This window comes from Ceratocystis lukuohia (genome assembly GCF_044167205.1).
Source record: "Ceratocystis lukuohia strain C4212 chromosome Unknown Supercontig4_pilon, whole genome shotgun sequence".
Lineage (NCBI taxonomy): Eukaryota > Fungi > Ascomycota > Sordariomycetes > Microascales > Ceratocystidaceae > Ceratocystis > Ceratocystis lukuohia.
This window is the reverse complement of record NW_027263523.1, coordinates 27,285-54,964: the sequence shown is the minus strand read 5'-3', so window position 1 is coordinate 54,964 and position 27,680 is coordinate 27,285. Positions and strand designations below refer to the sequence as shown.

Genomic DNA, 27,680 nt, shown 5'->3' with positions numbered 1-27,680 from the left:
CAGGCGACGGCTTGATTGGTGGACTAGTACAGAGCGCATAGCTTCAGCCTTGTTTATCCGTACCAGCCCAGCCCGCTTTTTGATGCCAGCTTTCTTCTCATTCATGTACCAGAAGAGACAAGATTGAACGAGCCACATTCTGTTTTGTGTGCTTGTGTTTGTGTTTCTCTGTGGCATTGCTTTGTGTTTCTCCTTTCATGTCCTTTTAACTGCAGCATCCTCCGCCCCGCCTGGCCCGGCATAAGTTGCAATTGATAGCTTCTACCATTAAGCTTTCGATATAAGCTGTCTGTTGAGCTGTCCGTTAAGCCTCTTTCAGCTGCGCCGTGCTCGTGCCTGTAATAGCTCAAAACTCCAACCAGACTGCAATCTTGCGCAACAAAATAATAACGTTCTACTTTTGGGACCCAGCTTGAGGGTGTCGCCCATTCTCAACCGGCCCTCAAACCATCACGACATAGCGTATTCGCTTTCCTGTTTGCCGTCTCCTGCCTCTCTTGTTGCCCCGCCTAGTCTAAGAACCAGCAAAACTCAATTGGCAGCCAGTCGCTCGGCCAGTTCTCTCCGCAATACACCAAAGACACACGCCTCCTTCTTTCGCGCTTGCGCTATTACTTGAAGCCATATTTTGTGCCCTTTACAATGGTCGTTGTACCAGCCGTTCCAGAGTCAGTCCCCCCTCCCCATACAAAACGGTTGGACCACGACAAGATGATCAAACAGAACACTAACAACAACCTCTCTCTCGCTTTCCCCGCCCTTTAGGCTGACCGAAGAGGCTCTCCATGAGTCTGTCGAATCCAGAACAGAATCACTTGTGTCACTACGCGAACTCGGCCCGCCTGACCTAGTGCATCTAGTGCGCCAGGGTGTCCGCAATCCCGGAAAACACATCGGCATCTACCACCATGTTACCGGTGTTGATGCCTCGTCGTCAGCTAGTCTAGCAGCATACATCAACACCCTAACCTACAAAGAGAGTGGCTCGCAATCGCAGTCGCAAACCAAGATAGCCGAAGGCCTTTACTCGTACGTATACTTCCATGCAATACATTCTTTCATCCCTTGTTAAGCCTCATAAACTACCCCTCATTCCCCCAGCCGCCGGCATCAAACACATGTGTCGCATGTGCGACAATCATGCGATACAGAGCATGCACTAACTTTACTTGGCCGGCTTCCAGATGCTACAATGCCTTTTCTCGGGTGGACATGCGTGTCCATGTTGCTATTCCCGGTGGTGTAGATAGCTATTGTGTTGATGAAAGAGGGGAAAAACGAAAAACCACCGACGAGATGTGGTTAGAAACGTATCTATGCAGCGTGCTACGCGCGTACTTTTATGCAGACGATGGCACCGGCGAAGTAACACGCAAAATCATGGGCGTTCGACGCTTCAATCCCGTAACCAACACTGAAACTGAGCATCGCTTCCTCAATGCTGCTGAACAGCTGTTTTTCAGAGGTAAGCAACATGACCTTTCCCCGTCTGCTATTGCGATACACAATGGAAATTCTGTGCTTGAATTCACATGCTAACTGGGCCTTTTCTTCTCTCTTAGGCTGGCAACTCGGCTCCGATTCAGTTGTCCAAGTCCCTAATATCGTCTCCAACCACCTCACCACCGGCCTCTTAAAATACTTTCACACCACGGGCCGCTACACTTCTGGTATCAATCTATTCGAAAAATTACGATCACACAATGTAGAAGTCGCCTCCCTTCTAGCAAAGGTTCTTTTCATGGGTAACGAAGAGGTTAAGGGCATCAGAGTTCTCCATCAGGCCTTGAAAGAGAGCCCAATGGACTATGTGATGCTTGACACGCAAGCCGAATTCCTTCTTCAAAAAGCTCTTAAGTCCGAAACCCCTGAGCTAAAGGCAGAGCGCTTACAAATGGCACTAGCCTGTGCTGATAGAAGCACTATCGCTGCCCCCAGCGAGTTTGGCACATGGGCCCGCCTTGCTCAAATCTATGTCGCCATGGAAGATTGGGAACATGCACTTGCCATCCTAAACTCATGCCCAATGTTCACATACCAAGACAAGGATGCGCCTCTGATGCCAGAGCCCAAGGATGTTTTTCTTCCTGTCCTTCCTGATAGTAGACTTGACGAAATTGACAACGAGAATGATCAGCGGTTTGACCAAATCGATCCTAGCCTTCTCAACTTGCGCGCCGCCACATACAAGGGCACCTTCAAGGAAGCCTACAAGATCCTCACCGAGATGACGTCCCAAATTGGCTGGGACCAGTTGCTCAAAATCCGTAGCACTGTTTTTGTGATGGAAGATGAGTACCGTACAGAAAAAAAAGAGGCGGCGACACCCAGTCAGCCCCATACCCGAAACCCAAGCACTGATGGTCTACGGGGGAGCAAAGACGGACAAGAAAACTCGGATACCGAATCTGGTGTGGATGAAACTATCGAACGGTTAGATGACGAAGATCCCGTCGATGAGTCGATTGTAGAAGACTTTGCTGCTGCCGACCACAGCGATGGGAAAACCACCGAGATTGCTCCAGATATTGATTCCGGCCTAGACACCACAAGTCCAAATTCGGCTCTAGATGCTGGCTCGACAGATGAGGCAGACGTCAAGTCGAATGATGTTCCAAATAATGTTGAAAAACCATCAATTGCTATCAATGGCGTGGATGACAAGGTATGTTCTAGATGTTCTAGAGCCCCCCCCCTCCCCAGCACTACCCCAAGGATCAAACTAGCGCAACTAATCCTATATATTATCTCATGTTCTACAGTCGAAATCTCCGTCTAACCACTTTTCAAAGCTCAATACCAAGCGACTTTGCGAGAGATGGTTGGATAGTCTCTTCATGGTTCTATACGAAGACCTTAGAGTATACACCATATGGCGCACGCAAATGGCTCAATACAGGGCCCAGTCTATGCAGTACAGGAAATCTGCCGAGGAGTGGGAAATTCTTGGCGCTCTAGCAGAGCGTCTTCAGCACACGGATGAAGCTGTTGAGGCCTACCGTGCCTGTCTTTCGATGCGCTTTTCCCCCAAGGCACTGAGTGGTATCTCCCGCGCCTTTGAGCGCACGAAGAGCACTCGTGAAACTGTCGCGGCTCTCATTCGCCTGATCACCTGGCAATACCGGTGGTACTCGGACTTTTCCCCCGAGCTACTGCGAACCATTCGCATATTGATTGAAGAGGAGGGCGCCCTCAAAGTGCGCAGCATCATACAGGCAACTAATATGCCACAAAACGTGCTGGATCTCACGCACCAATACGCAGCGCTGTGTGCTACATTCCGGAGCAGCGGCACTGATGGCTAAGCGAGAATACCGGAATCAGCGTGTGAATCGTCTAGTAAACTACCCATTGGATAACTTGGCACGTTACTCGGCGCATTTTTTGCTTACTCCGAGAGGACGGAGAGACGGAGACGAATGGACGAATCCTGTCTTAAGCATGGATAGTTAGGTGTATGAGGTCTTAAATTACGGAGACTGGCACCTGTGGGTACAGCGTCGAATAAATCCGATATTTACATGGTATGGGCTGGTATGTGCTATAAATACATGTTCTTCAGCGAAAACGAAGTTTTAGCTTTCACTATGGTGGCAACCCTCTGGGCCCAAGTACAACAACCCATGCATGTTTCCTTGCTACCTACGTATGCACTTGTCATTTATCCTTCTTTTTCCTCTTCTTTCAAGATTTCCTTCTTTTGTGCGATGGCCGACTTGGTGCGTGCCGGTCAGAGACAAATGTTCCGATAAAATGAGCCTAGCTTAGCCCCTTGGCCCTACGAAGTCAAAGCTCTCCCCCATGTTATTTATTATATCTTTAAGTGGAAGCGCTTTGATATGGAAGACGAAGAAAAAAGCACTAGTGACATGTATTGATCATATCATATCATAGGGTTATTAAAGACATGCTTTGTTTTGTCAAAGGGTTTCTGGACTCCTAATGCTTGTTATCTGATTTGCAGTTGTATCTACATTGGGTAACTGCGTGAGAACCCCTTCCCTTGTTGAAGAAGGTAAGAGCGTTTTTCGGCCGTTCGCGTTCCTGTTTGCGCCTGCCTTGAGTAGAAGATCCACTTTAGACGTGCATTTTATAAATTTATTGTTGATTTAATTTGCTTGTGTATTGTAAACTCCAGTCCGCTAAACCTACTGCCTCCTAAGCTTAATCAGTTTATCTCCACCCACTAGCCTGTTTCTCCTTCATCGTACTTTTGCTTGTCTTATGTTTCTCTCTCGATATTTCTTGGGCTTGGTCTGCTGTGCCATTAACCTCCACCAACCTGACATAGAGCCCTGAAGAAATGAGCTTGGCATGTGCTTCACCCTCTTCGTCCACGGGTTGGCCCCCCTTGTTTCCAAGACATTTTGTAAGGTCGAAGCGAAGGATGCGGATTTACCAGAGCTCGGTCGAAAGCACAGGACCTGACGCTAGCTTGAGGTGGGGGGGCTCAACTGAAATTGGTAAAGCATGCTTTTGCATATGACATGACTTTGTCCATAAAGGTGAGGAATAAACCCCTACCAAGTTAGCAACTAGGACAGGAAGACGGCCTAGGCATTCCCGGCAGCCAGGGTTGAAGCTTGGTATCCTTATTTCAAAGATTGAACAGACATGCGAATCAAATGTTTCTTGGCCTCTCTTCCCACTGCACGCACTCACATGAGATGACTTGACAACACTAGCAACATGTCAAAGTCGAGAGCTTTGAATTTCGAGGCAGCCCATGCGTACAAATATTGAAACTTGCGTACACATACGTACATGAGATTCGCGTTCGTTGCTGGCTTGTGAGGAAAACCCGGAATATGCTCAGGTCAAGGCCCGCAAGTTTAACCTCGAGTGATGCCGTTACTCTTCAGCTCGGCCCTGGGATAATCTGCAGCGGCACCCTTTACCTGGAAACTAGTTGACTGAGCTTGACCGACCGGCATTTGTAGCTGCGTTCTATGTAGCATCACCCGGGGAGGGGGAATGATAGACGAGTGGAGCACTGGTCCTATTTTGGAGATTTTTCTTTTCAGGGACAAGAAGACGCGATGGCCCCCCCTTCTGGAAGGGCGTAGTGCGTACTGCCAAGGCGGGAGATAAAATCATCTTCTCCTCTTGATTCCCTTTCTAGACGGTGTCAAGATTGAACTCGTAATTTTCTTGCAGGATTTGTAAACACAGGAAATATCAGCACAAAACTGACAGAGATGTTAGTATTATTCGAGGACGCCCTGCTCTGGCTTGGCTTTCAGGTCCAAAAAGAACGTACCACCACTTACCTTGGAGGAGAGGTCAATGCGCCCCCAAATGTTACGGGTTTTCAGTAACAGGCAACGGGGGTTTGCCACAAGCCCCTGACCATAGGACGAAAAAAAACGGAGCCATGACATTTGATAGAAAATGGCCATGTTTCTTGTAGGCATCCCATTGGGGCTGGAAAAGAAGGTCTGTGCATAAAGCTGGCTACTGTAGGGTAGGTGGGCGGGAGCTTGAGGGCAGGCCAGCAGCAGCCAGGAGAACCAGAGTAATGCATTCTTCCTAGGCGGAGAACGAGCAAAGCAGCAGCATCTAGAATAATAACTGAGACTATAATAGCACCAATACAACAGCAAGAAAAAGCCCACGAACTATACACAATGCATGATGCGATGCACGAGCTAGGGTGGGATACGTAGTGGAATGGAATCTTGTTGATAGAGCGGTACCATATGAATCTAGGCGACAGCTCAAAACTTGTCTTGTTTTGTTCTTTCCCAATTAATGTGCTTGATCTTGTTTCTCTGCTTCTCTTACCTCTCGGCGTCCCCTACCCTCCTGGGAACTTTTTTGAAGCAATTAAGAGGTCAGAGCGGAACAAGACTAAGACCAAGGCGAGTAGGATTGAGGAGTGGAAGACAACATTGAAGCTTAAGCTTTGGCCGTTTGCATCATATCCCTACTAGTAGGCAAGCAGAACAACTTGTTAGATGACCGACCCATGAAGGAGGGTGGCTTGAATAGGTGTTCTCGGACTTTTCTGTCTCGGGCGTTGTACGTACGTAGTAGATGCTGCTCCAATTACTTCTATGGTGCTTCGATTGCTACTTTAGGGCCGTCGCCCCCTTCACTCCTCTCTCCGTGACATGTTTAGACTTGGATTGTCTTTCATTTTTCTTCGTACACCCTTTGGTTTGATATTCAAGGCGTTGCATATATTTCTTTTACCACTCTGTATCTATCTATGCCAGCACCGGGTCCGGCCTACTCGTACTAATATCTTCCCCTCTGACACCTCTTGAACTTGTATTCAATTTTTTTTATTTTTTATTTTTTATTTTCCGTTTTCTTTCTACTCTTCCTGGTCTTGTATCTCCTCGATTTGAATAGAGAGGGAGAAGGCACGGCCTAATAATTTTTTATTTTCTTCCAACGCTGGCGATTCTATCCTAAATATCCATCTATTGGCGGCCCTATTCAACGAGGCATTTGACGGCTGTCTAGTTCATCCGCGGCAAGGCGACTCAAGAACCGAGACAAAAAACAACTCCTTGGACGAGAAAGCCCTTTGTTGTCGTCTACCAAGACATTGGTCTAGTCCACAAATACAATACCTCTAAACATTCGCCGACGAACACTGCACAATGTCTGCCTTCATCAGTAACTCGCTGGGCGGGTCTAATTTGCTTTCGGATTTAGAGTTCACGGACAACAAATCACATAGGGGGGCACTTAATACTATCAACTACGTATGCCTCGTGGCAACGATCACTATTACGCTGCTACGAACAGGCGTCCGACTTCACATTAACCGAAAACTATTTTGGGAGGATAGTAAGTCGTCTCCAGAGACAGGAAGCGGGAGGGGGGCGATGGAGGGGCTTACTTGCGGCTTGGGGGCTGAGAGAACCGTTTACTAACATGTAACAACAACAGCTATTCTGATCATTTCATCAGTGTTTAATTGCGTGTTAATCATAGTAACGTTATACGGTGAGTTACCTGCAACCATACACAGCATGGCGTTTCGTCTCGGCTAACATATCGCGTGTGCATAGCCGTCAAATATGGCGTGGGTTCTCATGTTTGGACGCTCGACCTCTCCAACATCAACTATGTTGTCAAGAGAATCGTACAGCTGATTCTAGTATCAGAGGTCATGTACATGTGCGCTCTTGCCGCCACAAAAGTGTCCATCATGGTCCTCTACTTCCGAATTTTCCCATCACAAAAGCTGCGCCGCTTGGTATGGGCCGTATCCATCTTCACGATTCTGTTCACTATTGCCTCCGTTTTGGCCACCATCTTCCAGTGCCAGCCGGCCAAGGCTGCCTGGGACTTTTTGGTCGAGGGCAAATGCTATACCTTTGTCAACTTTCTCTATGCCAACGCAGCTGTTTCTTTGGCCACCGACATTCTGGTGCTGGCGATGCCGATGCCTCTCCTTTGGAGACTCACTTTGCCAACGAAGCAGAAGCTAGCCATTTGCTCGCTGTTCATGCTGGGAGCTTTGTAAGTGCCACACACACTCGGAACCGCGGGATTATTTACAGATGTTTGAGCATCAGCTAACGAGAATAATGCATAACAGCGCCTGTGTGGCTGGTATCGTCCGCATAACCTTCCTGGAGGCAGTCACTGGTCTCGATGTCAGTTGTAAGTCACTCCCTGGGGTACCCTTTTCTTTTGTCTTGACTATCCTTGACTTTAACTAACCTCGCCTTGTTCTCTTTGTCCATAGACCGTATCAGCAAGTCTCTCATTTGGTCGATCATTGAAGTGACGGTCGGAATTATTTGCGGATCAGTCCCCCACCTGCGTCCCCTCTTCACTCACATCATTCCCGGCCGATGGGGCTCTTCTCACATCTCGGGCAAGAACGTCTATGAGCTCTCCTCTACGCAGAAGCGCACGAAGCCCTCCCAGAAGAGCTATGCTGACCTCCCCGAGGGAGCCATAGCTGCCATTCAAAACGGCAATGTTGTGCATGTGCATACCCACACGTACATGAAAGAAGAGCCTGCCTACGGCTCAGGAAACAGCACGGAGGAGTTGACAGCGACAGGGCACCACCCATCGCCCATCGCAAACCCATCCGGGAGGGGAATTGACCTGATGAAGGCAAGCAGGAACCGAGGAAGCATGTAAATGGTAGTTATGCTGGGGCTCAGTTTTCTTGCTTTCTTTGGGTTAGGTTTTATGTGATTGTTATCTAGGGGTTCGGGGGTTTGCTGGGGGGTTATGACATTGGGAATCTGGTGTTGGCTTGGTAGTGGGAGGTGGCTCTTTTTCATTCTGGTTAGTTATACCTATGACTTCTCTTCGATTGTATATATTTTATGATTTTTGTATTTCATGAACGATGTTGTGGGCAGCGCTGTGAATGTAGTGAGACTGCTCACGTGAAGTGGCGACTACTAGGGTTAACAAGCAACTATAGGGTTGCATCAAGGTAGAACCGCGTTCAAAAGGCGAGCTCGCTCTAGCCGCGTCATCGACGCTATTGATCCTTCTAAGCCAATTGCATTTTTCTGTCCCTCGCAACGTCAGAAAAAGAGGGTAATTGCCACTTTGAACCTGTGCTATTGCCAAGATTGCAAACAAGACACCCAAGCAACTGGGTGGGCAATTTCCTTTCCATTTCCTTCCTATACTTTTCGCTTGACTTCTTCCTTCCCCTCTGCCTTCCCTAACTTTGATGATAATTTATCCATTTGCATCTAATCTACTACGTACGCATCATCGCTATCGCCATTGCTTGCCGCCGCTATCCAACTAGGCCCTAGCTGTCTTTTTCTTGACCAGCTCTTTTTATCTTCTTTAATTTTTCTTCTTTTTCTTCTTTTTCTTCTTCATTTCTTCGTCCTACCCACACATCAACCTAGCTTTATCATCATGTCAGAAGGCGGCGCCAACAGCTCGAGCTGGTCTTCTTTCCTCAAGGTATGCAAGAAAGCGCCCCAAGCAGGGCAAAGGACCAGCGGCTTGCTACGGCTAGGCTCGTTTGTGAGCCTAGATTAGCCTTAATCACTCTCGCACCCATGCACTACAGGGTCTTTCTTCTCGTGTATACGTATGAACTGGCCTCTAACCTGCCAACTGTTGGTCCTTTATAGTCGATAGCCAGCTTCAATGGAGATCTTTCTTCGCTGACAGCTCCGCCGTTTATCTTATCCGGCACTTCTCTTACCGAGTTTAGCCAGTACTGGTGCTGCCACCCCTCGTTATTTGTTGCTGCGGCAAATGAGCCTGAGCCGGCCAAGCGTGCTACTCTAGTGCTTAAATGGTTTCTGTCAACTCTGAAGCAGCAGTACGCCAGCCGCAGCGAAAAGTACGGCAATGAGAAAAAGCCTCTGAACCCTTTCTTAGGAGAAGTCTTCCTGGGCAAATGGCAGGAGGAGGCTACAGGCACAACTGAGCTTATCAGTGAACAAGTTAGGTGAGCTAGCTCTCCCTCATGGCTACCGAGCTATGCCGTTTATTCTCTCCTTTTTTTCTTGATTTGGTTTCGAGAGCTTGTTGGCTGACTGTATCTCCCTGCGCCACTGGCTGCCATTTTCCCACTCACTAGTCACCACCCTCCTGCGACCGCCTACTGTGTCACCAATCTCCCTACTGGAGTTCGACTCCAGGGCTACAATGCACAGAAGGCTACATTTTCGAGCACGATCTATATTAAACAGATTGGCCATGCGGTATTGACACTGCCTGCTTCACCCAACGGCCCCCGCGAGCCCGAAACATACCTAATTACTTTACCCTCGCTCCACATCGAAGGTCTCATCATGGGCGCGCCTTTCTTGGAACTTGAGTCATCCTCCTACATAACCAGCTCTTCTGGCTTCACTGCCAAGCTCGACTACAGTGGCCGTGGATGGCTTTCGGGTAAAAAGAACAGCGTCACTGCGACTTTGTACCAGACCGGCAACGAAAAGGCCATTGTGTGCAACGCAACTGGTGTTTGGACCAAGTCCTTTGAGTTGTATTCTGGCCCCCCCAAGACCAATTCCGCTAAAACGCTCATTGATAAGTTTGATGCTGCCACATTCGCTGTTACGCCTTTGACTGTAGCAGACATTGAAGACCAGGATTGCCTTGAATCACGTCGTGCTTGGTCCAAGGTGGCCAACGCAATCTCATCCGGAAATCTGGACAAGGTCGGCTCTGAAAAGGCCAAGATTGAACAGGCGCAACGCCAGCTACGTTCCAAAGAAAAGGAACAGGGTCGGACGTGGGAGCGTAGATATTTCACAGCATGCCAGGGGCAAGATCCCGTGCTGGCTAAGCTGGCTGGAATTGTTGGCCTGCCGCTTGATGGCGACACCGACAAGACTGGTGGTGTTTGGCGTTTTGATGATGCCAAACAGGAGGCAGTAAAGGCCAGGAAGCTGACTCCCGAAGAAGCCAAGGCTATCCAGGCCGAGGTTCTAGGGCAATAGAGGCAAGGGAAACTCAAATTAGACAGGGAATTGGGGCAGCCAATACTAATAACAAACTATACAACACGAATGGCATCATTCACTAGAGAGCTGTCTTGAGACTGGGGGGGTGGTGGTGGTGGTGGTTTGTGCTTCCGCGTTCTATCTATCTTTCTCTCACCCTTTTGTTTTCTTCCTGATGCGTCCATAACCAATTAATGCTAAATGTTTGATTGAGGCCGATCAATGTAAAGCGGCTGCTCTATAACTAGTATTTGTTACATACCTGACTGTGTATGCCCATTCATTATCTCATTCCATCTATACCTTGGTATTGGTCTACACGTGGTTCAAATGCTTCCTGTCTAGTTCGTAAAACAACATATAGACCTCCCGCTGCATGCCGAGAACGTCACTGGTCTTGGCCTGGCGGCACTTTTCATCGCTGATGCGCCACCACTTGTCGTTTGATTTCCGCTTCCTCCGTTTTGTGGGCTGCGCATGTGTGGGTGCATCAGGTGTGACTGGCCTTGTGCCTGAATCCTCGTTTTCGTCTGGTCTCACTCCTGTTTGTGGCTTTTTCGGCGAGGTAGTAGCTCGTAGCCTTGTCGATAGACGCGACGACTTTCGGGACAGAACTGACTTGGCTAGAGAGCGAATACTGGAGGAGTCGCTGGCGTATGGGGATGACGAACTGCACGCTTGTTTGTCGTTTGTAGGCAGTAGTGGTGGGGCCTGGCTTTGATCTTCATCTTGTGGCTGCTGTGCGATGGTAGTAGTAGTGTCTGGTGACACATGTGTGACAGACGAAGGGCGATCTGAAGGTAATGTGGACGCTAATGAAGCCATGGAACTGAGCGGGTCTGGCAGAGGCGTCAGGGTAGCTACGGGGGTGCCAGCCTGGGAGGAGGAGGGGGAGGAGGGGGCGGGGTTGGGGGTGGTTGGAAGATTAGATGGATTAGGACTGGATAATGCCCTGCTAAATGCAGATTCCGCTAGAGCGCGATTTGGGTTAGAAAACGGCGCCGACACGCACTGTCTTCGGAAGGACTCATAGTGGCCACTGGTGTGACCACCACGGTGGATGATGACTGAGTTCAAGCGATAGTTTTTTGGGTTACCCAGACCGCCAAGAACGAGAGACTCAGGGAATGACACCTTGGCAGTGTTTTTTTGCGAAACGCGATCGTAGATGGATCGCGATAGATGTACTACCAAGACACGCGGGTACTTGCTGATGCGCGTTTTGCGCGTAATGGTCCTCACAGGCGCAAGCGATATATCCGGGAGTGGGACATCAGGCGGAGGATGTTCCGGGTCCTTGTCAATAGCTTCTAAAAGCTTCTTCATATTGGCTTCAGCATGGGACTTGGACTTGGCGGAGTTCTTGGGGTGATTGATGTGCTGCCGTAGCAAATCTACAGCATTTACCAGGCGACACTTTTCGCATTTAAAATCGCTAATGTACTCCGGAGCAAAAGCCTTTTCAAAGCACGTGGCTAGTGTCGTTGAAGAGACCTGCGGCACACTTAGCGTCAACATGGTGAATGGCTCGGAGCGGGCTGAGGTTGAGTAGTTGCATGTTTGACAGGTCAAGTGCGACTCCCGCTCGCCATCCATGGGGAAGCCCGGCTCATCGGCAAATGGGTCGGGGGTTTCCTGATTTGGCTGATTAGCTGCCGCTCCGTCCCGATTCTGCGAATTGGCTTCGTTGGGCCATTGGTCCATGGAACTCTGGCCATTTGGCTGATGGACTGGGGTTTCTGTGAGCGGGAGAGCGCCTTGGTCTTCTTTTTGCTTCTCTTTTCCGTTTGCATGGGTGGAAGCGGTGGAGGGAGTGGTTGGCTCTGGCAGCCCTAGGTCCGATTCTGACTGCGACTCGCTGATTGCAGCCTGCCGCCTCAGTATTTCACGGTGAACACGCTGGCCAGCAGAATACTCGTCTTTGAGGCGCTCGAAAACTAGCTGGAGAAATTCCTGTGCATCCTGCTGTTGGCGGTTGATTGTCTGGCCAAACGACATCTCGAGGACTCGTATGAAGTCTCGCTGGGAGAGCGTTTTGCGTGCGATAGGCCGCTCATTGAGCTTGTCAAGCATAGTCTTCAAGGCACCACTGGCCAGCCCCTTTTGAAGACCACGAAGCTTCCACTCGGGGATGACCTCCGTAGAAGACAAGGGAGCTGAAGGGGAGCCGGTGTCACCGGAAGACGCAGGCTCTGGTTGAACAAGGAGCGTGTCATATACTGAGTCACCGTCGACTGTGCGCCGGTAGGTCTCGCGGATAAGAAAGATGCGTAGTTCGTTCAGGCCAGCCAATGACTGGAGATTGGAATTGATGAAGCAATCATTGCCGACATTAATGAGACCAATGGCGCCCTTTTTGCGGTAATCTGACTCATCAATGAAGAAGGTTGGCGCAAATACATAGACGAGGGCTATAGCAGCAAGGCCTGCGCCGGCTGCATAAGAAGCAACAGTGAAGGGCTTCTGCGTCATCGTGGCCAATGAGCGGGATCACCGGAATACCAACGAGGGCGTTGTAGGCACGAAGGGGAGTGAGAAGCCTAGAGACGCAAGATTGGAGATGAGAGGTAAAAGTTGAGAGCTGGTGCGTGCACACACTCTCTTTCACGCCAAAGACATTGAGATGACGTAGTGACTAGGGATTAGGGGCGAAGCGAAGCATAAACAAGAGAGGAGAAGAATAAGGAGCGACAAGCAAGGGGGCAAGCAGCGGTAAATGAGGCAGCAGCCCTGACGTTTTGCACGCAGAGAAGAGATGAAGGCAGAGCAAAGTAACTAGAGAAGCGAGTGGAAAACTTTGATAGAAGGAAGAAGGGAAGAGACTAGTGAAAGGAGAATCCTCGACGATAATGCTTCTCTGATTGGCTGCAGACTCAAATTGAAGCCAGGGTTATTGGCTCGTTTGTGTAGTTAGGGTTATACCGAAGAACTACAAAGCAAAATTGCCTTCATTTTTTGGGATAGCGGCATTTTTCCGTACACGCACATCCTTGGGTTGATTACAGGTTACATTATTCTCAGCTCATGAGATTGCCATTGGCGATGTAATACACAGCAGCTACCGGTCACCCCGTACGCCTAGACGCGATATGGGCGGATATGGTGCTTTCGACTTGGCTAAAAGAATGCTCTGCATCCCTTGAAGATACGATGAAAAAAGCAGCCAAGGAGGGGGGGGAGGCTTGGAGGTACAACTGCCCTCAGCCCCGCGAAATGTGCTTGGCGCTGCAGATGTGCACTTCGGGTATTTCTTGGCAGCAGGGAAGCGGCAATCGCTGTTGCTCGCACTGGCATCGTCAATGAGACATGCAAGAAGCCAGATGTCGGCGCTCTTGTCATGAGGGGCAATCATTGGGGGGGGGGGTAGTACCGGGACCATAGAAGATATCTGTGAGATCAATACCGGCGCGCTCTAGATGCGAATAGCGGCCGTGCAAGAAAACTTCTTGAGACGGCATGACTGGGTGGGAGCTGCCGGGAACTAGAAATTGTACCGAGCTGGAAGACGAGAGCCTAGGAGGCCGGGTCCGGTAGTAGTGTGCCCAAGCTCGCGGAATGGACTTGATGACGGAGAAGTGCGAGTATACACATACACCCTGGGAGGCTGATATCTGACGACAGGCATACACTTCATAAGATGTGCGACTAACCGGCTGCCTAATATGATTTCAAGCTAGTTTGCTCTACACCTACGCTGTGGGGTTGTCCCTGATGGCCGGCTTATATCTCCAAGGGCTAATAAGGTTGTCCGATGTGCTACCCAAGCGAAGGCTTATTACTACTGAACCCTGTCAGCAAGTGGACATTTATGCTGGTCTTGGGCATATGGTAATCTCGCCGGACTAGGGAATTTTCGTATTCTAGTGCGTCATGCGCATTTGGCTGGAAGGCGCTTCTACCAGGAAGCAAGTGTACGTTGTCTATTACTTGCTCGTGGGGTGAGGAGAAGCTTGGTATCTTTGCTAGACCCGAGCGACATGCATGAAGCTGTCGTGTATCCCTAACGGGTTCTTTGCCGGTTCATGCCTTGCAACGTGCTCTGATACCTTTCCCCTCCTCTTGTGCATTTGGTTTTAGAACGGTTCGTGTTTCCCGTCTTTCTCTTGCAGCTAAGAGACAAGCATTTCCAGTGGAACTGCAGGCAGTAGGCCATGTGCGATTGAGATTGTCATGGGACGCCAAGGTTGGCAACTAGTGATAGAGTTGCACTACTTCGTCCCGTAGGAGGGAAGGGACGGGACGCGCGGCCGACTATTCGTGAATGGTTTTACATTAGTAGTTGATGATGGGAGCATGTTGGGGACCGAGTCGATGGGGTTCATCGTATAGTGGCAGGTGCGGCGGAAACAAGTCGGTAATGGGCTGTCGGTGTACAATAGGGTCTATAAGAGAAATATGGAAAGTTCCGCTCAAAGATGGCCTGGTGGACGCTTTGACGGATTGCTCCCCCCTGAAGGGGACTAGGGCTACCACAACGAAAGCTGACCTATGTGGATGGGCAGAAACACTCGTGGATGGAACGCCAGACTCAAAGATAATCAGCATGATTTCAACCCGTTTATTTTGATTTTTTAGCGCTTGTTCTACTGTAGAACGGAGATGGCAAGGCCATTTACAAAAATCGGAGCCAGAGTCAGAGTCTCAGATCTTGATTCTTTGTCTTGCTTTTTAGATGAAGGCGAATAGGGCCTGAATCCGAGCTGCTAATCTTGACAGCTAATTTTATAGATGAGATGCTGCGCCTGTATGAGTCGTGAATGAGCGGGCATCCCATATCACAAACACCCAAAAAAGTTGAATACTGCTGCAGAATATAGATACTAAGCAGCAGCTATCTAGCTATTTACGTTTTAAGACGGGCTGCCCGGACTCCATTTGGCCCCCTTTGATGAGAATAGAGCTTTGCAGCTCAGCAGGGGCGCCCTCATAAAAATAATTCGACATCACCATCCCGGTGCCGTGATGCCTTGAGCCTTTCGCTCTAACACATCAACTGACTAGCTTTTGGGCTTCCCCTGTGATTTCATAGAGTGTCTTGGCAATCGTACGATCTCAAGGTCAATAGTAAGATGCACTTCCTGTTGCGTGGCGCGGTATATATGTTAAGTGGCGTCCCATATCCGAACCTATTGTGGCTGAACACGTGACAGGATTGACACCACAATGCAAAAGGAATAGTTCCAGGTCGTAGCATAGACTTAAACCTTTTAATAAACGAACTGATTCAACATTTAATATCTATTCTACACTTCCCAACACCTCGATAGGTAGGGCGTAGCTATCTTTCTAGAGCTTGGAAAGTTGGCATGCAGCCGCGTTGAGCGTATCTAGTGCGGGGAAAATGTCAGCGAATCTGCCAAGATCCTTTCCATAGCCTGATTTGTGCGGGGTAGGGATGGCATTAGTTCGAGTCTGTATGCAGCTGCTTTGGTACGACAGAGCATGATTGACTGACTGACTTATGGTGTTTTGTAGCACGTCGGAATTGAGCTCCGGGTGGCTTCTGTTAGCTTAAAGAGCTAGTTAGAAGAACCACAGACTTATTTTCCAATGTGGCATGCTCTATAGCTGTGAATCTATCAAGCAGAAAAATGTAGGATGGGATGGGCTCTTTTCCTCATTTCGCTTGCCCTTCCAACTCGCTGTTGTTGTGGTTATCATTCTTATCTAAGCTTACTATACAGAATAGACTATCCTGTTGACTTTGGTAGCAGCAGTCATTTTACAATATGCAATACAGTTTATATTCAAGATTTACATAACCCTGCGCTACATGAAAGGCGATGAATCATGACTCGCTGTTCAGTAGTTCTTGAGCCACACCCTGCGCTTGGTCGAGAAGCTACAGCAGTGGAGAGCCAATAGAACAAGGCCAGGCTGCTAACTGATAGTTGGTCTTCCCATTTTGATGACTACCTACATCTGCGCCTGTGCTGAAGACGAGTACGGCGGCGGGCTGACATGGCACATGGCCATATGCTGGCCCATAGGTGGAAGGAAGGATTTGCAGCATGCAAGCACTACTGTGTCTGTGCATCCTAGCCTCTATGAACCCATGGAACAATCTCCATCTGATGGTTGAAGTCGGATTTATTTCTTCTTGTGAGACATAAAGGGGCCTTCTTCTAAGGCCCGTGTGCTAGACCTAGACATTGTAGCGATGGATATATAAATCGGGTGAGATCCGCTCTTCAGGCAAGAAATAGATAGACATAGAACAACTTCAACAATCACTTGTTTCCTCCTTCTAGGACATTCAGTACGTCCTCCTAATATCTACTGTTAATATCCAAGACCCACAGTCGTTTGCCATATGAAAGGCGACGAGTTGGGACTAGCTGTTGAATGGTTCTTGGCCTGAGCATCACCTGGTGAAAGCGAACGTCTTGCTGCACTCTTATCGCCTACCATTTACAAGCTCGAGGGAATTGATGAGGAGTAGCGCAGGCACTGATGCTTTTCATAACGTTGTTACGCTATCATGTGCTGGCATTGCGAAACATGTCTGGCATTCGAGTGACGAGACAGAGGAGCCAGCCATCTGCGGACTGAGCTGCATTGGATAGTAGGTGATGAGCTGAGACTGAGTGTGGATTGGCTTCTGGGTTGTGGCCTGCTCCTGGCCGAGGAGATGCGGCAGTGGAAAGGTGACAGGAAAAGGTTTATGCTAATCGATAGTTGGCCTCGCCATCTTGAGGGCTAAATCTGTATCTGTGCTGCTAAAGTGGGTTCATCATTAGCGGACGGTCTGGCGGTCTGGCGGTCTGACGGTCTGAGCCGGTGCTTTGACAACCTGAAAAGGCTACTGTCACGGGACTACTTTCTATGCGACGAAGAAAGAAGTCACAGTCAGGAGATATAAAGCGTGAAAAGTATGCAAGGGAATAATAATGCAACAAACGATGGAATTGGACTAGGGCCATGGACGACAAGACAGGACGTGATAGAGACCAAGACAGTTATGGAAGCAACTGACAAGGATCTTAGCTAAAGAGCCTGCTGCATGACGGTCCAGACTCCACTACATACCTGGAAAGGGACACCTGCACCAAGTGGCTAAGCCATCGAAACTACGCCACGAAACCTCAGATTTTATATATGGTGAGGAGGAGAGACATGGGGCATAGCATAGGTAAGGCTTGGGTTGGGCATGGAGAGTGGGGGGAAATAGAACATTGCAATACATTCGGATGTTGTAAGGGCTGCGCCTGTATGTGTTAGGGCGATGCCCTTGGTCCGTGCGAGACCCCACCACACAGAGTTCACCTATAAAGAGCCCCTCTCCCGCCAGTACAGTCTAGCTAGTCATTCCCTTTCCTCCTTAATGCATGTTCTTTGAACCTCCGAACCGGCTACAATGAAGATCTTGTATCCAACCCGTGACAGATGTATCATCAAATTCTAAAGCTATGCTCTAGAAGCCCCAGTGCCCTTGTGTAATGCTGATAATTCTATCTGAACTTGCCTACATCTATTGGGTAGATAGGGATGGGATGAGCCCATATGAAGTAATCAGCTACACCAAAGATATTCGCCCTGCCTGTTCGCAACCTTTTGATAAGAAGCACGATGGCAGTTATGCTGGCTGTTGATAGGCCCATATACACATGCATTCTTTGCTTGCGGCCCGCATCATAGGCTAATGCCGCTCTCCTATGCTGGCATCATAATAGTCCAATCACGAAACTGTATTTAACGCAGTTAGCGCTGGCTATTTGGTAAGGATCAATATTGACTGCGGCTTCGCATGCATGCCCAACCAATCAGCGTGACCTCCAGCTCCAGAGCCAAATGCATGTTAGGCGGACGTCACATTCAAGACACCAACAAGCGTAAAGCTCAGCATCCACATGGTGTAGCTACACCCCAGCGACTTCTTCTTACTTCGTTGTTGTTTTGATTGAGTAGAGATATCTAGTTTTGCCTTGATACTTCCATATCTACACAATTTCTAGTGTCTTGTTGCGATCGGGTGAATATTTGTCTACTTTGAACACCTTATATAGGCTTAGTCTCTAGCTTATGCTTTCTAAGTTCCCCAAAAAACGAAAATGGATTTTCTTACTCATCCTGGTGGCAATGGCCAGCCGTTCAAGATCCTTTCCCTAGGTATGTTATCCCGATGTTTGCTCGTTATCGTACTGCTGACAATCGTAGATGACGGTGGTGTTCATGGGCTATCCAGTCTCCTAATCCTCGAAAGAATCATGCGGGATATCCAGGATGCTCAATGCCTTCCCATAATACCAAAGCCCTGTGAGGTATTCGACCTCATTGGTGGTACAGGAACTGGAGGGTAAGAGGTTCATTGAGCTTGAATATCTGAGGAATCTCGTTAACAGTCTCTTCCCAGCATAATTGCCATCATGCTGGGCCGACTGAGCATGTCAGTTGGTGCTTGCATGGAGGCATACAAAGAACTAGCTAAAAGAGCATTCACTCCGAGACAAACGTCGTTGACAAGATTCATAGTGGGATCAACATCAAACGTCTTCTCAACCGCAAGCTTAGAAAATGCTTTGAAAAAAGCAATTCGTCAGAATTGCCCTGTTGCAAAATGTACCGAAGAACGGAACATGGGCAAGTCTACAGAAGATACATGTGAACACGAAAATGTGCACTTTATCAATCAGAAATGCGTCAAAACGTGAGTGCTAGCCCTATATTAACTGACCCGAAGATAAATCTAGTTCCTGATAATTCCCTTATAGTGCTGTTCTTGCTACGGCCAAGGGCAATATTGATGCATCTTCAATACTATTCAGAACCTATAGGTCTACAGCTAGTTTGTCAGAGTGCTCAATATGGGAGGTAGGAAGAGCCACATCTGCTATGACTGGCCTTTTCAGGTCTATAAAATTAGGCCGAGACAATGAGAGATTCGTGAATAGCAGCTTTGGATATAGCAATCCATGCAGGGTGCTTATCACAGAGGCTACTAAACTGCTTTCAGACGAAGGGGAAATGTTGGTTTTGAGCATCGGTGCAGGTCTTGGTGATGCCTTTGAAACTGGCAATTCCAAAGACTCTATCAAAAACGCACTTGAGAAAGTAGCAGTCAACTCCAGGAATGTTGCAGATGAGCTTGAAAAAGAGCACCCTAAGGAAAACCAGAGATACTATCGGTTTGACAGCAACAATGGTCTAAGAGCAATCACCCTTTCGGATTGGATCGAATCGTCCAAAGTGTCGGCAGATACGAAGAATTACCTCGACGAGAGGCAAGACGCCATCAAGGGATTTACCCAGGTCCTAATGAATGGCACTACCCCGGCCTTAAACCAGTCAAAGAAGTCGGATGGTGAGTTGTCACATGATAGGAAGTCTGACTGCGAATGTGATTACTGAGCTAACGTTCCATTGACAGGCTCCATACCAGTCCATTATATCCCGTTTCATCAAAGCCCTTGCTTTGTCGGACGTCGAGATGTCCTGTTCAAATTGAATAACAGGCTCTTCGCCCAGACTGGCTTTCAGAAAATCGCGCTCGTAGGCTTAGGTGGCATGGGTAAAACCCAGGTAGCCTTGAAGCTTGCGTATGTGGTGAAGGAAAGACGCCCTGACTATTCTGTCTTTTGGCTCACTGCTGCCAATACAGATGGATTTCGGAATTCCTGCAAGGAGCTCACTGAGACCCTAAAACTCGAATCGGCTGCTAGTCAGGATCCAAGAATACTTGTGAAGAATTACTTAGAAGCCAATGAACGCGGAAAGTGGCTTCTTATCCTCGATGATATTGATGACGCTAGTTTCTTTGATCCTGCCACCAAGGAGAACAAAATGGCCATGTTTCTTCCACAGAGTGAGAAGGGACGAATCATTTTCACTACAAGATCCAAAAAGGTCGCTTGGTTAACTGTTGAATGTGATAGCCTTGAGCTAGAAGAAATGCCCTCAGAGGAACTAACGACTATCCTGATGCGTGGCGCAGAGGGCCTCGACGGCCAGCCGCAAATACATCACAAGGCTCCAATAAATGACCTTCTCAAAGAGCTATGCCGCCTACCTTTGGCAGTTTCACAGGCAGCAGATTATATGGTTGCCAATCATATCTCCATTGCCAAGTATCTCGAACTTTTGAAAGAGACAGAGGAAAGCAAAGCCGAACTCCTAAAACATGTACACGAGGACGATACACACTTCCACGAATACCAAGGTGCAGTAGCCGCTACCTGGCTCATTACTTTGCAAAAGATTCAAAAACTTTCACCAGCTGCAGTGGATCTAATTCAATTTATTGCACATATTGACTCTTCAGCCATCCCACAAACTATACTGCCGGGTTTCGAGGGAAAGAAAGAGATGGCAGACGCTATCAGAATACTGGTAGCATACGGCTTCCTTTGTGAGCAACAGTCGCCTGGGCTCTTTAGTATGCACAGCCTTGTGCACTTCATAGCAAAACTGTGGTGCAAGCGTCTGGGAAGTAATAAGAAGCAAAAACTGGCCGTGCTTGACCACATGACGTCAATATTTCCAGATAGTGACTGGGGAAACCGATTCCTTTGGCGTCAATACTTGCCTCATGCGTTGCATGTTGTCGCCATAGAGAAAGGAAGCGAGAGGGGCATCCCCAAGCTAGCGTTCAAGGTTAGCCAATGCTTGCAGAGAGATGGCGATATTCAGCAATCTGTAAGAATGCTTGAATATGTAGTTAAGATGGAAGAAGAGGCTTTAGCTGCTGATCACCCTTTCCGCCTAACATGTCAGAACGCACTTGCAAGAGCGTATCTTGCTCATGGCCAAAGCCAGAAGGCAATTTCAATGCTCGAGCATATAGTCAAGATCATGGAGAGAGTTCTAGCATCTGATCATCCTGACCATCTAGCATCTCAATATCAGGTTGTAAGAGAAGATCTCGATAATGGCCAAGCCGACAGGACAATTCCAACGCTTGAGCATGTGGACCAGATAGGAGAGGAAGTTCTAGTGGCTGGGGATACTAGCTGCCTAGCATCTCGAAATGCACTTGCAAAAGCGTATCTTGTTGATGGCCAAGTCGACAAGGCAGTTTCAGTGCTTGAGAATGCTCTTACGATAAGGGAGAAAGTTCTGAAAACTAATCATCCTGACCGCCTAGCATCTCAACACAGGATTTTAAGAGGATATTATGCTCGCAGCCAATCTCAAATCCCTAATGGGGTGCTTCAGTCTACTGTGGAGTTGGATGGAATGTCGTCAAAACGGAGTTGCGAAGAGCGAGTCAAGCCATAAAGGCTACTTGAAATCCGACCAATAACTTGAACTATTTCTTTAATTAACATATATGATGAACATGCGTTGCACTTTTCCCTCCTAAATCTAACTTTTCATTTGATTAATTGATTCTTCAACCATTAAATATGTCAAAACCTAAATACTGAGGCTATAAGTGATCCTGTTCTTCAAGCCCTTCAAACTAACCCAAAACGAAACACCTGAAGTGCTGCAAACTGGGAATAGGCTACGGCTATCCAAGCAACTAGTACAGATGGCCGAGCGACCCCGCCGTTCATCATCGGCGGAGGCTAATTCCACCTCGCCACCTGGACCTGAGGAATCAACCTCCCGGGCGGTTGGGTTATTCCGACAACTTCGAATGGCCGGACCGATAACGAGGCTAATCTCAAGTGGCATAGGTACTTTGATCACTGCACAGCCAAGACATCAAATAGCGGCTATTGCTCTTAATCCTTGATGGCCACAAAAGCCAACACTCCATCGAATTCGAGAGATATTGTGAGGAAAATGAGATCATCAGGCTTTTTACGCCACCTCGTTCGTCTGGTCTACTTCAGCCCCTTCATGCCGGGTGCTTTAGCGTTCAGTTCTTCCATCATGGAGTATTCAGGCTCGGGTTTACCCATCCTCCATGTAGTTCGTCCAACATTTCATCCAACAGTTTCAAAGCCGATTCCCTTATCGAAAAAGCTACTTACCAAACCAGACTCTAGCTGTTCCATTACTCTCCCCGCAACTGAAGTGCTTTCTAGGGTCAGCGCTCCCAGTCACTGAAGATATTTTTCTTTGCGAAGCGCCAGAATCCTATCATTTCCACTGGCTATATCTCGTCTGCTAATGAGCCCTCAAGGTGGCTAGCCCAGAAAATACAATACCGAATAGCAGCTAATGGATCAGGCACAGGGACTAAATGCTGACTAGCCAGATATCCAGTCCTTTGGCAGTTGTAGTTGTCACGCTTCAATTTCCTGTGAAGAATGCAGGGCTGTCGTGAAAAGATAAGACGATATTGGTGTGGAATGCCAGAAGGTAGCACCTCGCCTAAGCCTTAATCCAGTAAATGTTCTTTTGCTGAATGGTGCTCATAGGACATGATGTTTCCATCGAGGGTCAAAAAATGACCCGCATAGGGCGACAAGCTCTTTTACATCATCCCTATCCAAGTCTTTTAGTCCCTCAACAAGAACATGTAGCTTGTCCAAGGTGATACGTCGGTATACAACTAAGACTTTGGCGATGATATCCTTGCAGAGCTGTGCGTTTCCTGACTCCGAAATATATGCCATCATTCTGCTGTATAGGGGATTAAGCCCAGTTGGAAATGACTTGGGTATATTTGTGGTTTGCCACTTTGATACATTTGTTTTATAAAGCTCTTGGGAAGCCAAGGCTACCGAAAGGAAAGTGCCATCGGCATTGGAGTGTAAATGGCCCAAACAGCGCTATTTCTTTTGTTGTCATGGCTCCCTTTCTGTGAAAGCTGGTCGATCTTGAGCGTTATGTAAGAGTCAGCTGCCGCAGTGACCGAATCCCGGTTTGCTTCCAAGTGTATCTCAATCCCTTGCTTTGCATTATTCAGACTATCTTCGATACCTAGCTAGTTAAGACTTGACACAATCCACTTAGTGGATCAGGGCTTCATGATGAATTCGATTAGGTTTTGCTGGTCCATCCTCCACTCATCCAATGCATCAACGGTTAGGCCGAAATTTCCTAGGCTCTCATCATCCAAGATATCACTCAATATATCGCAAAGGTCATCTCAAACCCTGCCATTTTGCAGTAGCTTTCCACTCACAGAGTCATGTTTCCTTCATACATGTTTGATGAGCTGTTGATTATGGATCAAGGTCTTAGATCAATCCCAGGAGCACAGAAGTCACTGTGCTAAGTTGACTATCTGCAACTTGACAAAAGAAATAGGGAACAGCCGCTTCCTTCCTTGATGGCAATTCATTGATGTTGCCACAAATGAGCATTGCCTTGCCCTTGCCAGGATCGTCTTTCACCGAAAGGATTTGAGATTCTTCCTTTAGGAACCGCCGGAAGTCATTGTGTTCAATAATCCATTAGTAGTACTCTTCAAGCAAACCACCTTCTATATCTTTGATGTTTTTCTCATCTATTCCAGGATTGGTAACATAAAGGTCTGAAAGGCATTCATTATCTTTTTCATTGAGACGAATTCTAGACTAAGGAGCACTACTCATAGCAAAAGCCTTGACAATTTTCTCCATATTATTACTTGTGTCGATGGTATAGCTTTTCGTGTGTGCTGAAATGCGGCTGGTCCCATGACAGTCTGAAACGGTGGTGTTTTTAGAAATGGTGGTGTCTTTAGAAACGGTGGTGTCTTCAGAAACGGTGGTGTCTTCAGAAATGGTGGTGTCTTTAGAAATGGTGATGTCTTTAGAAATCTTGGTGTCTTCAGAAACAGTGGTGTCTTTAGAAATCGTGGCGTCTTTGAGGCCTTTCTTGACGTTGGATTTATCATCGACTTCAGTGTCTGAGTGCTGATCAGATAGCGGCGAGTCGGTTTGTGTAGGAGATGTGCCCATTTCCGAAAGTGCTTTCACAACAGACCTTTTTGAATCTGTAATCACAGGCACATTATCACGGCCTATGCCAACGCTCAGAACGGCCATGTCCCTGCCTGCTGAAAACAGCTTCTTAGCCTCTGAGATCAAGGCTTCACAGGGATCATTGTAGCGATGGCTAGCATCAAAGAATTCAGTGTTCTCCCGGCCCAGCTTGATTGAATCGAAAAGGTTGGCGCCAGCAGACGTAGCTCTAGCCACCTCCCAAACTTTACATTCTGCAAAGCTTCCAGATTCGTGATACGTTGTCAAGAACGTAGGTAGTGTGTCAACATCTTCTTTGGTCACTGCTAGAACAGCACTAGACGGATATGACTAGATGTTAGATACGAATCCTCCGGGATTTTGATGTAAAGAACTTACGTTTTGGTGCCATTCTTATCTAGAAACAACATATCCTCATGTGGACATGTCTTCTTGGTATCAGTCGTTGAACTGTCACTCTCTTGATGTAGCACACATTCTAGATTTTTACGACTATTGCAGATCATTTGCTTGAGGGCAATCTCTAGCTTGGTAGTCGAAAAGGCATTTGACTTTGTGTCAGGTGTTGACTCTGACACGAATACAGTATTGGCAAGGAGTTTATATGCTTCAAGGCATTGGCTGACACTCATTCTCAGTCGGCCAAGCATGATGGCAATGATCCTACACAAAGTCTGTTAGCAAGGCGTCTATAATGTGTAAATACAACTAGTGAAACGCATACCCGCCGGTCCCTATGCCACTAATCAAGTCAAATCTATCACATGGAAGTGGCACTTCAGGTAGATTTTCTGATTCTTGGATACGCTTCATGAAATTTTCAAGTGTTAGTAAGTTAGACACTCCGCGGACACCACCTCCCTCTGTAACAGTTAGTAAGTGATGTTACAACACACAAACATAGCATATCGGGATTAGAGTAGCATACCAAAACAGAGGATCCTCGCACGAGACGAACTCATGGCGGTTGAACAGGACGTGAAATTGAAAAGGCACACAACACAGATGATCAATCGACACAGAAGAGACCAGTAAGGAAAAGAGGATGGCTCGGTGTGTAGGACGAATAAGTTTGAGGTGGTTATGTTATACGAATACTGGCCTAACTAAAGAGGGGAAGAAATGGGAGGAAGGATATAGTAAGGCAAAGCGAAATAGACCTCTTGAGGGGAAAAATGCGTAAAGGAAAAGTCCGTGCAGTCTATTGGCCGCTTAAACGCCATAAAGGGCGTGTAACTTTTCAGCTAGATATCCAGTGTTAATGCCCGACTAGCCAGGGTAGCACTGGATACAAGTAATATAATGTGTTGTGACTTCATAGTGCAGTTATTATGGTGCCATGATAAGCAGCTAGAATTAGCACTGTAGCCAGGAAAATACCTTGAGAATTTTAGGGAAATAATGAAGCGGCTGCTGTTTCGTTTCATCAACAAGTTGAGTGAGTATAGAGACTGTTGCATGGCGCACTATACCCGATAGGGTCTTCAAACCGAGATAAGGATCGACAATTCATAAGGGCCTTGCATAAATACAATATCCCTGAAATGGTCTTTAAGATCTAGGCCTTTGGCGGGAAGCAGTCCCTGCTTCCATCAGTATATAGTAGCGAGCGTAGAACTTGGCGTCCAGACCCTTGCAGTCAAACTAGCTTTACCTTGTTACAGAACTAGCAATGGCCACATAGTTATACTGAAACTGAAGGCGTTATCCTCGGATGATCAAGAAAGCAAGAGAACTCTGATATTGAATTTCTATTGATTCATTGTAGGCATAACTGTCACAGAATATTCTTCACTAGGGGTACCCAGCGCCAATCTAATGAGTGATACTTTGGCTGCAGCCAGAGCTATCCAAGATGCTTAGAGCGGGGCCAGGGTCAGATTGTCATGTAACCCTGGACCATGGACCCTAAAACCTACACTGTGTATATCCTTTGTAGCTTTTCCACCATTTGTCTTCGCTTTCCCCCTCACGCCTTGGATATTTTGACGCCTGGCATTAAATAGATTCCTTTTTTACCTAGACAACAAGTCGCTATGAATAGCAAACGAGACACTCAGCAAACACCGGAAGACACATCCACGACAAGGAGGACCCCTTACTGCAGGGAAGACTCAGGTGATTCTAGCTGGAAAGGGTGTTAATCGACAGCTGGCTCAAGAAATGCGACAGTGTGGGGTACTATATCCACCCTCCGCCATGTTTCTGCCCAGCTTCACCGCCTTTTATGCCCATCCACTTACTCTCCTGGGAGCATTCTCCTCTCGCCCAAGACCTGTGGCCAACACAGGGTCAATTCTGTCCAGTAACCACTATAGCGTCAGTTCATCTTGGTGATTCTAGCAAACGTGTTGACCTGAGGCTTGTCTAGAGTGCGTTAGATACATTGTACTACTTACTATATTGAAGGCACCAATCAGTGCTTTGCATGTCATCCACATGATGTTGCCACGTTTGGCCTCACTGCCACTTCCTCTGTTTTTCATGTTCTATTCCGACTAGCAGATCTCGTTTATTTGCTTTTCTTATGTTTCTATGGCCATATGTTTCTCAGTTTTATGTCGTGATTTATCGCAGATTCATCTACTTTTCCCCATTTCATATAACCTCAGTTCCAGCCTACCCCTGTAACAAGACGGGCTCAGACACGCTGCCAAATAGAAATCCCTGGCCGTTCAAGATCCTTTCTCTGGGTTCGTTATCCATATCTTTGTCTGGTGTCCTAGTTCTCATAATCGCAGATGACGGGGCTGTTGGTGAAATATCCTGTCTTTTAATCCTCGAGAATATTGAGCTTTGTAACGATTACCTGAATTTAGCTAACAATATTCACAGGCCCTGTACCGGTCTATTATATTCCGCTTCACGAAAATGTCAAATTCGTCGGTCGTCGGGCCATCCTCTCCAAATTGGACAGGCTCTTCACCCAGGCTGGTTTTCAGCAAGTTGGACTTGTCGGCTTAGGTGGCATTGGCAAAAGTCAGGTAGCCTTGAAGTTTGTGTATACAGTAAAGGAAAAATACACTGACTACTCCATCTTTTGGCTTACTGCTGCCAGTATGGATGGCTTTCGCAATTCCTGCCAAGAGCTTACGACGCAACTAAGAATCGAGCCATCTGATCATGAGGATCCACGAATACTTGTGAAGAACTACTTGGACATCGATTTATCTGGCGCCAATACCTGCCTCATGCCCTGCGTGTTGTCGAGATAGAGAAGAGCAGTGAAAGAAGCATCCCTAAGCTAGCATTCAGGGTTAGTCAAGGTTTACAAAAAGAAGGTAATACTCAAGCTTCTGTGAGAATGCTTGAGTACGTATGCAAGATGGATAGCATCCGACCAACCCCTCCCTTCTGGAATCCCAGCACAGGCTCGCAGCAGCATATATTGCCAATTGCCAAATTGAGAAGGCAGTTACAATGCTTGAGCATGTTGCCGAGGTGCGAGAGAAAGCTCGAGCAGCCGATC

At 47.6% G+C, this 27,680-nt stretch overlaps 6 protein-coding genes across 6 annotated transcripts; 4 read left to right on the top strand and 2 right to left on the bottom strand.

The window, feature by feature from the left end:
* Positions 1-642: 642 nt before the first annotated feature.
* Positions 643-3,305, top strand: HOO65_040010 (uncharacterized protein; the record flags this gene model as incomplete). Its single annotated transcript, XM_071002591.1, has 5 exons — positions 643-668; positions 724-1,029; positions 1,185-1,465; positions 1,563-2,665; positions 2,763-3,305. The coding sequence occupies 5 exons, from the start codon at positions 643-645 to the stop codon at positions 3,303-3,305; spliced, it is 2,259 nt and encodes a 752-aa protein (XP_070858853.1).
* Positions 3,306-6,611: 3,306 nt separating this feature from the next.
* On the top strand, positions 6,612-8,115 carry HOO65_040009 (plasma membrane protein pth11; the record flags this gene model as incomplete). Its single annotated transcript, XM_071002794.1, has 5 exons — positions 6,612-6,716; positions 6,760-6,801; positions 6,986-7,479; positions 7,559-7,623; positions 7,709-8,115. The coding sequence occupies 5 exons, from the start codon at positions 6,612-6,614 to the stop codon at positions 8,113-8,115; spliced, it is 1,113 nt and encodes a 370-aa protein (XP_070858852.1).
* Positions 8,116-8,862: 747 nt separating this feature from the next.
* Positions 8,863-10,406, top strand: HOO65_040008 (Protein kes1; the record flags this gene model as incomplete). Its single annotated transcript, XM_071002785.1, has 3 exons — positions 8,863-8,910; positions 9,084-9,406; positions 9,539-10,406. The coding sequence occupies 3 exons, from the start codon at positions 8,863-8,865 to the stop codon at positions 10,404-10,406; spliced, it is 1,239 nt and encodes a 412-aa protein (XP_070858851.1).
* Positions 10,407-10,724: 318 nt separating this feature from the next.
* On the bottom strand, positions 10,725-12,881 carry HOO65_040007 (Ubiquitin carboxyl-terminal hydrolase 16; the record flags this gene model as incomplete). Its single annotated transcript, XM_071000542.1, has 1 exon — positions 10,725-12,881. One exon carries the CDS (start codon positions 12,879-12,881, stop codon positions 10,725-10,727), a length of 2,157 nt encoding a protein of 718 aa, XP_070858850.1.
* A 5,579-nt stretch (positions 12,882-18,460) lies between these two features.
* On the top strand, positions 18,461-21,623 carry HOO65_040006 (Nephrocystin-3; the record flags this gene model as incomplete). The annotated part of the gene is made up of 5 exons (XM_071002546.1): positions 18,461-18,518; positions 18,567-18,705; positions 19,043-19,056; positions 19,363-19,710; positions 19,777-21,623. The coding sequence occupies 5 exons, from the start codon at positions 18,461-18,463 to the stop codon at positions 21,621-21,623; spliced, it is 2,406 nt and encodes an 801-aa protein (XP_070858849.1).
* Positions 21,624-23,821: 2,198 nt separating this feature from the next.
* Positions 23,822-25,173, bottom strand: HOO65_040005 (Vegetative incompatibility protein HET-E-1; the record flags this gene model as incomplete). The annotated part of the gene is made up of 4 exons (XM_071002834.1): positions 23,822-24,527; positions 24,590-24,874; positions 24,936-25,074; positions 25,140-25,173. The coding sequence occupies 4 exons, from the start codon at positions 25,171-25,173 to the stop codon at positions 23,822-23,824; spliced, it is 1,164 nt and encodes a 387-aa protein (XP_070858848.1).
* Between the last annotated feature and the right edge of the window lie 2,507 nt (positions 25,174-27,680).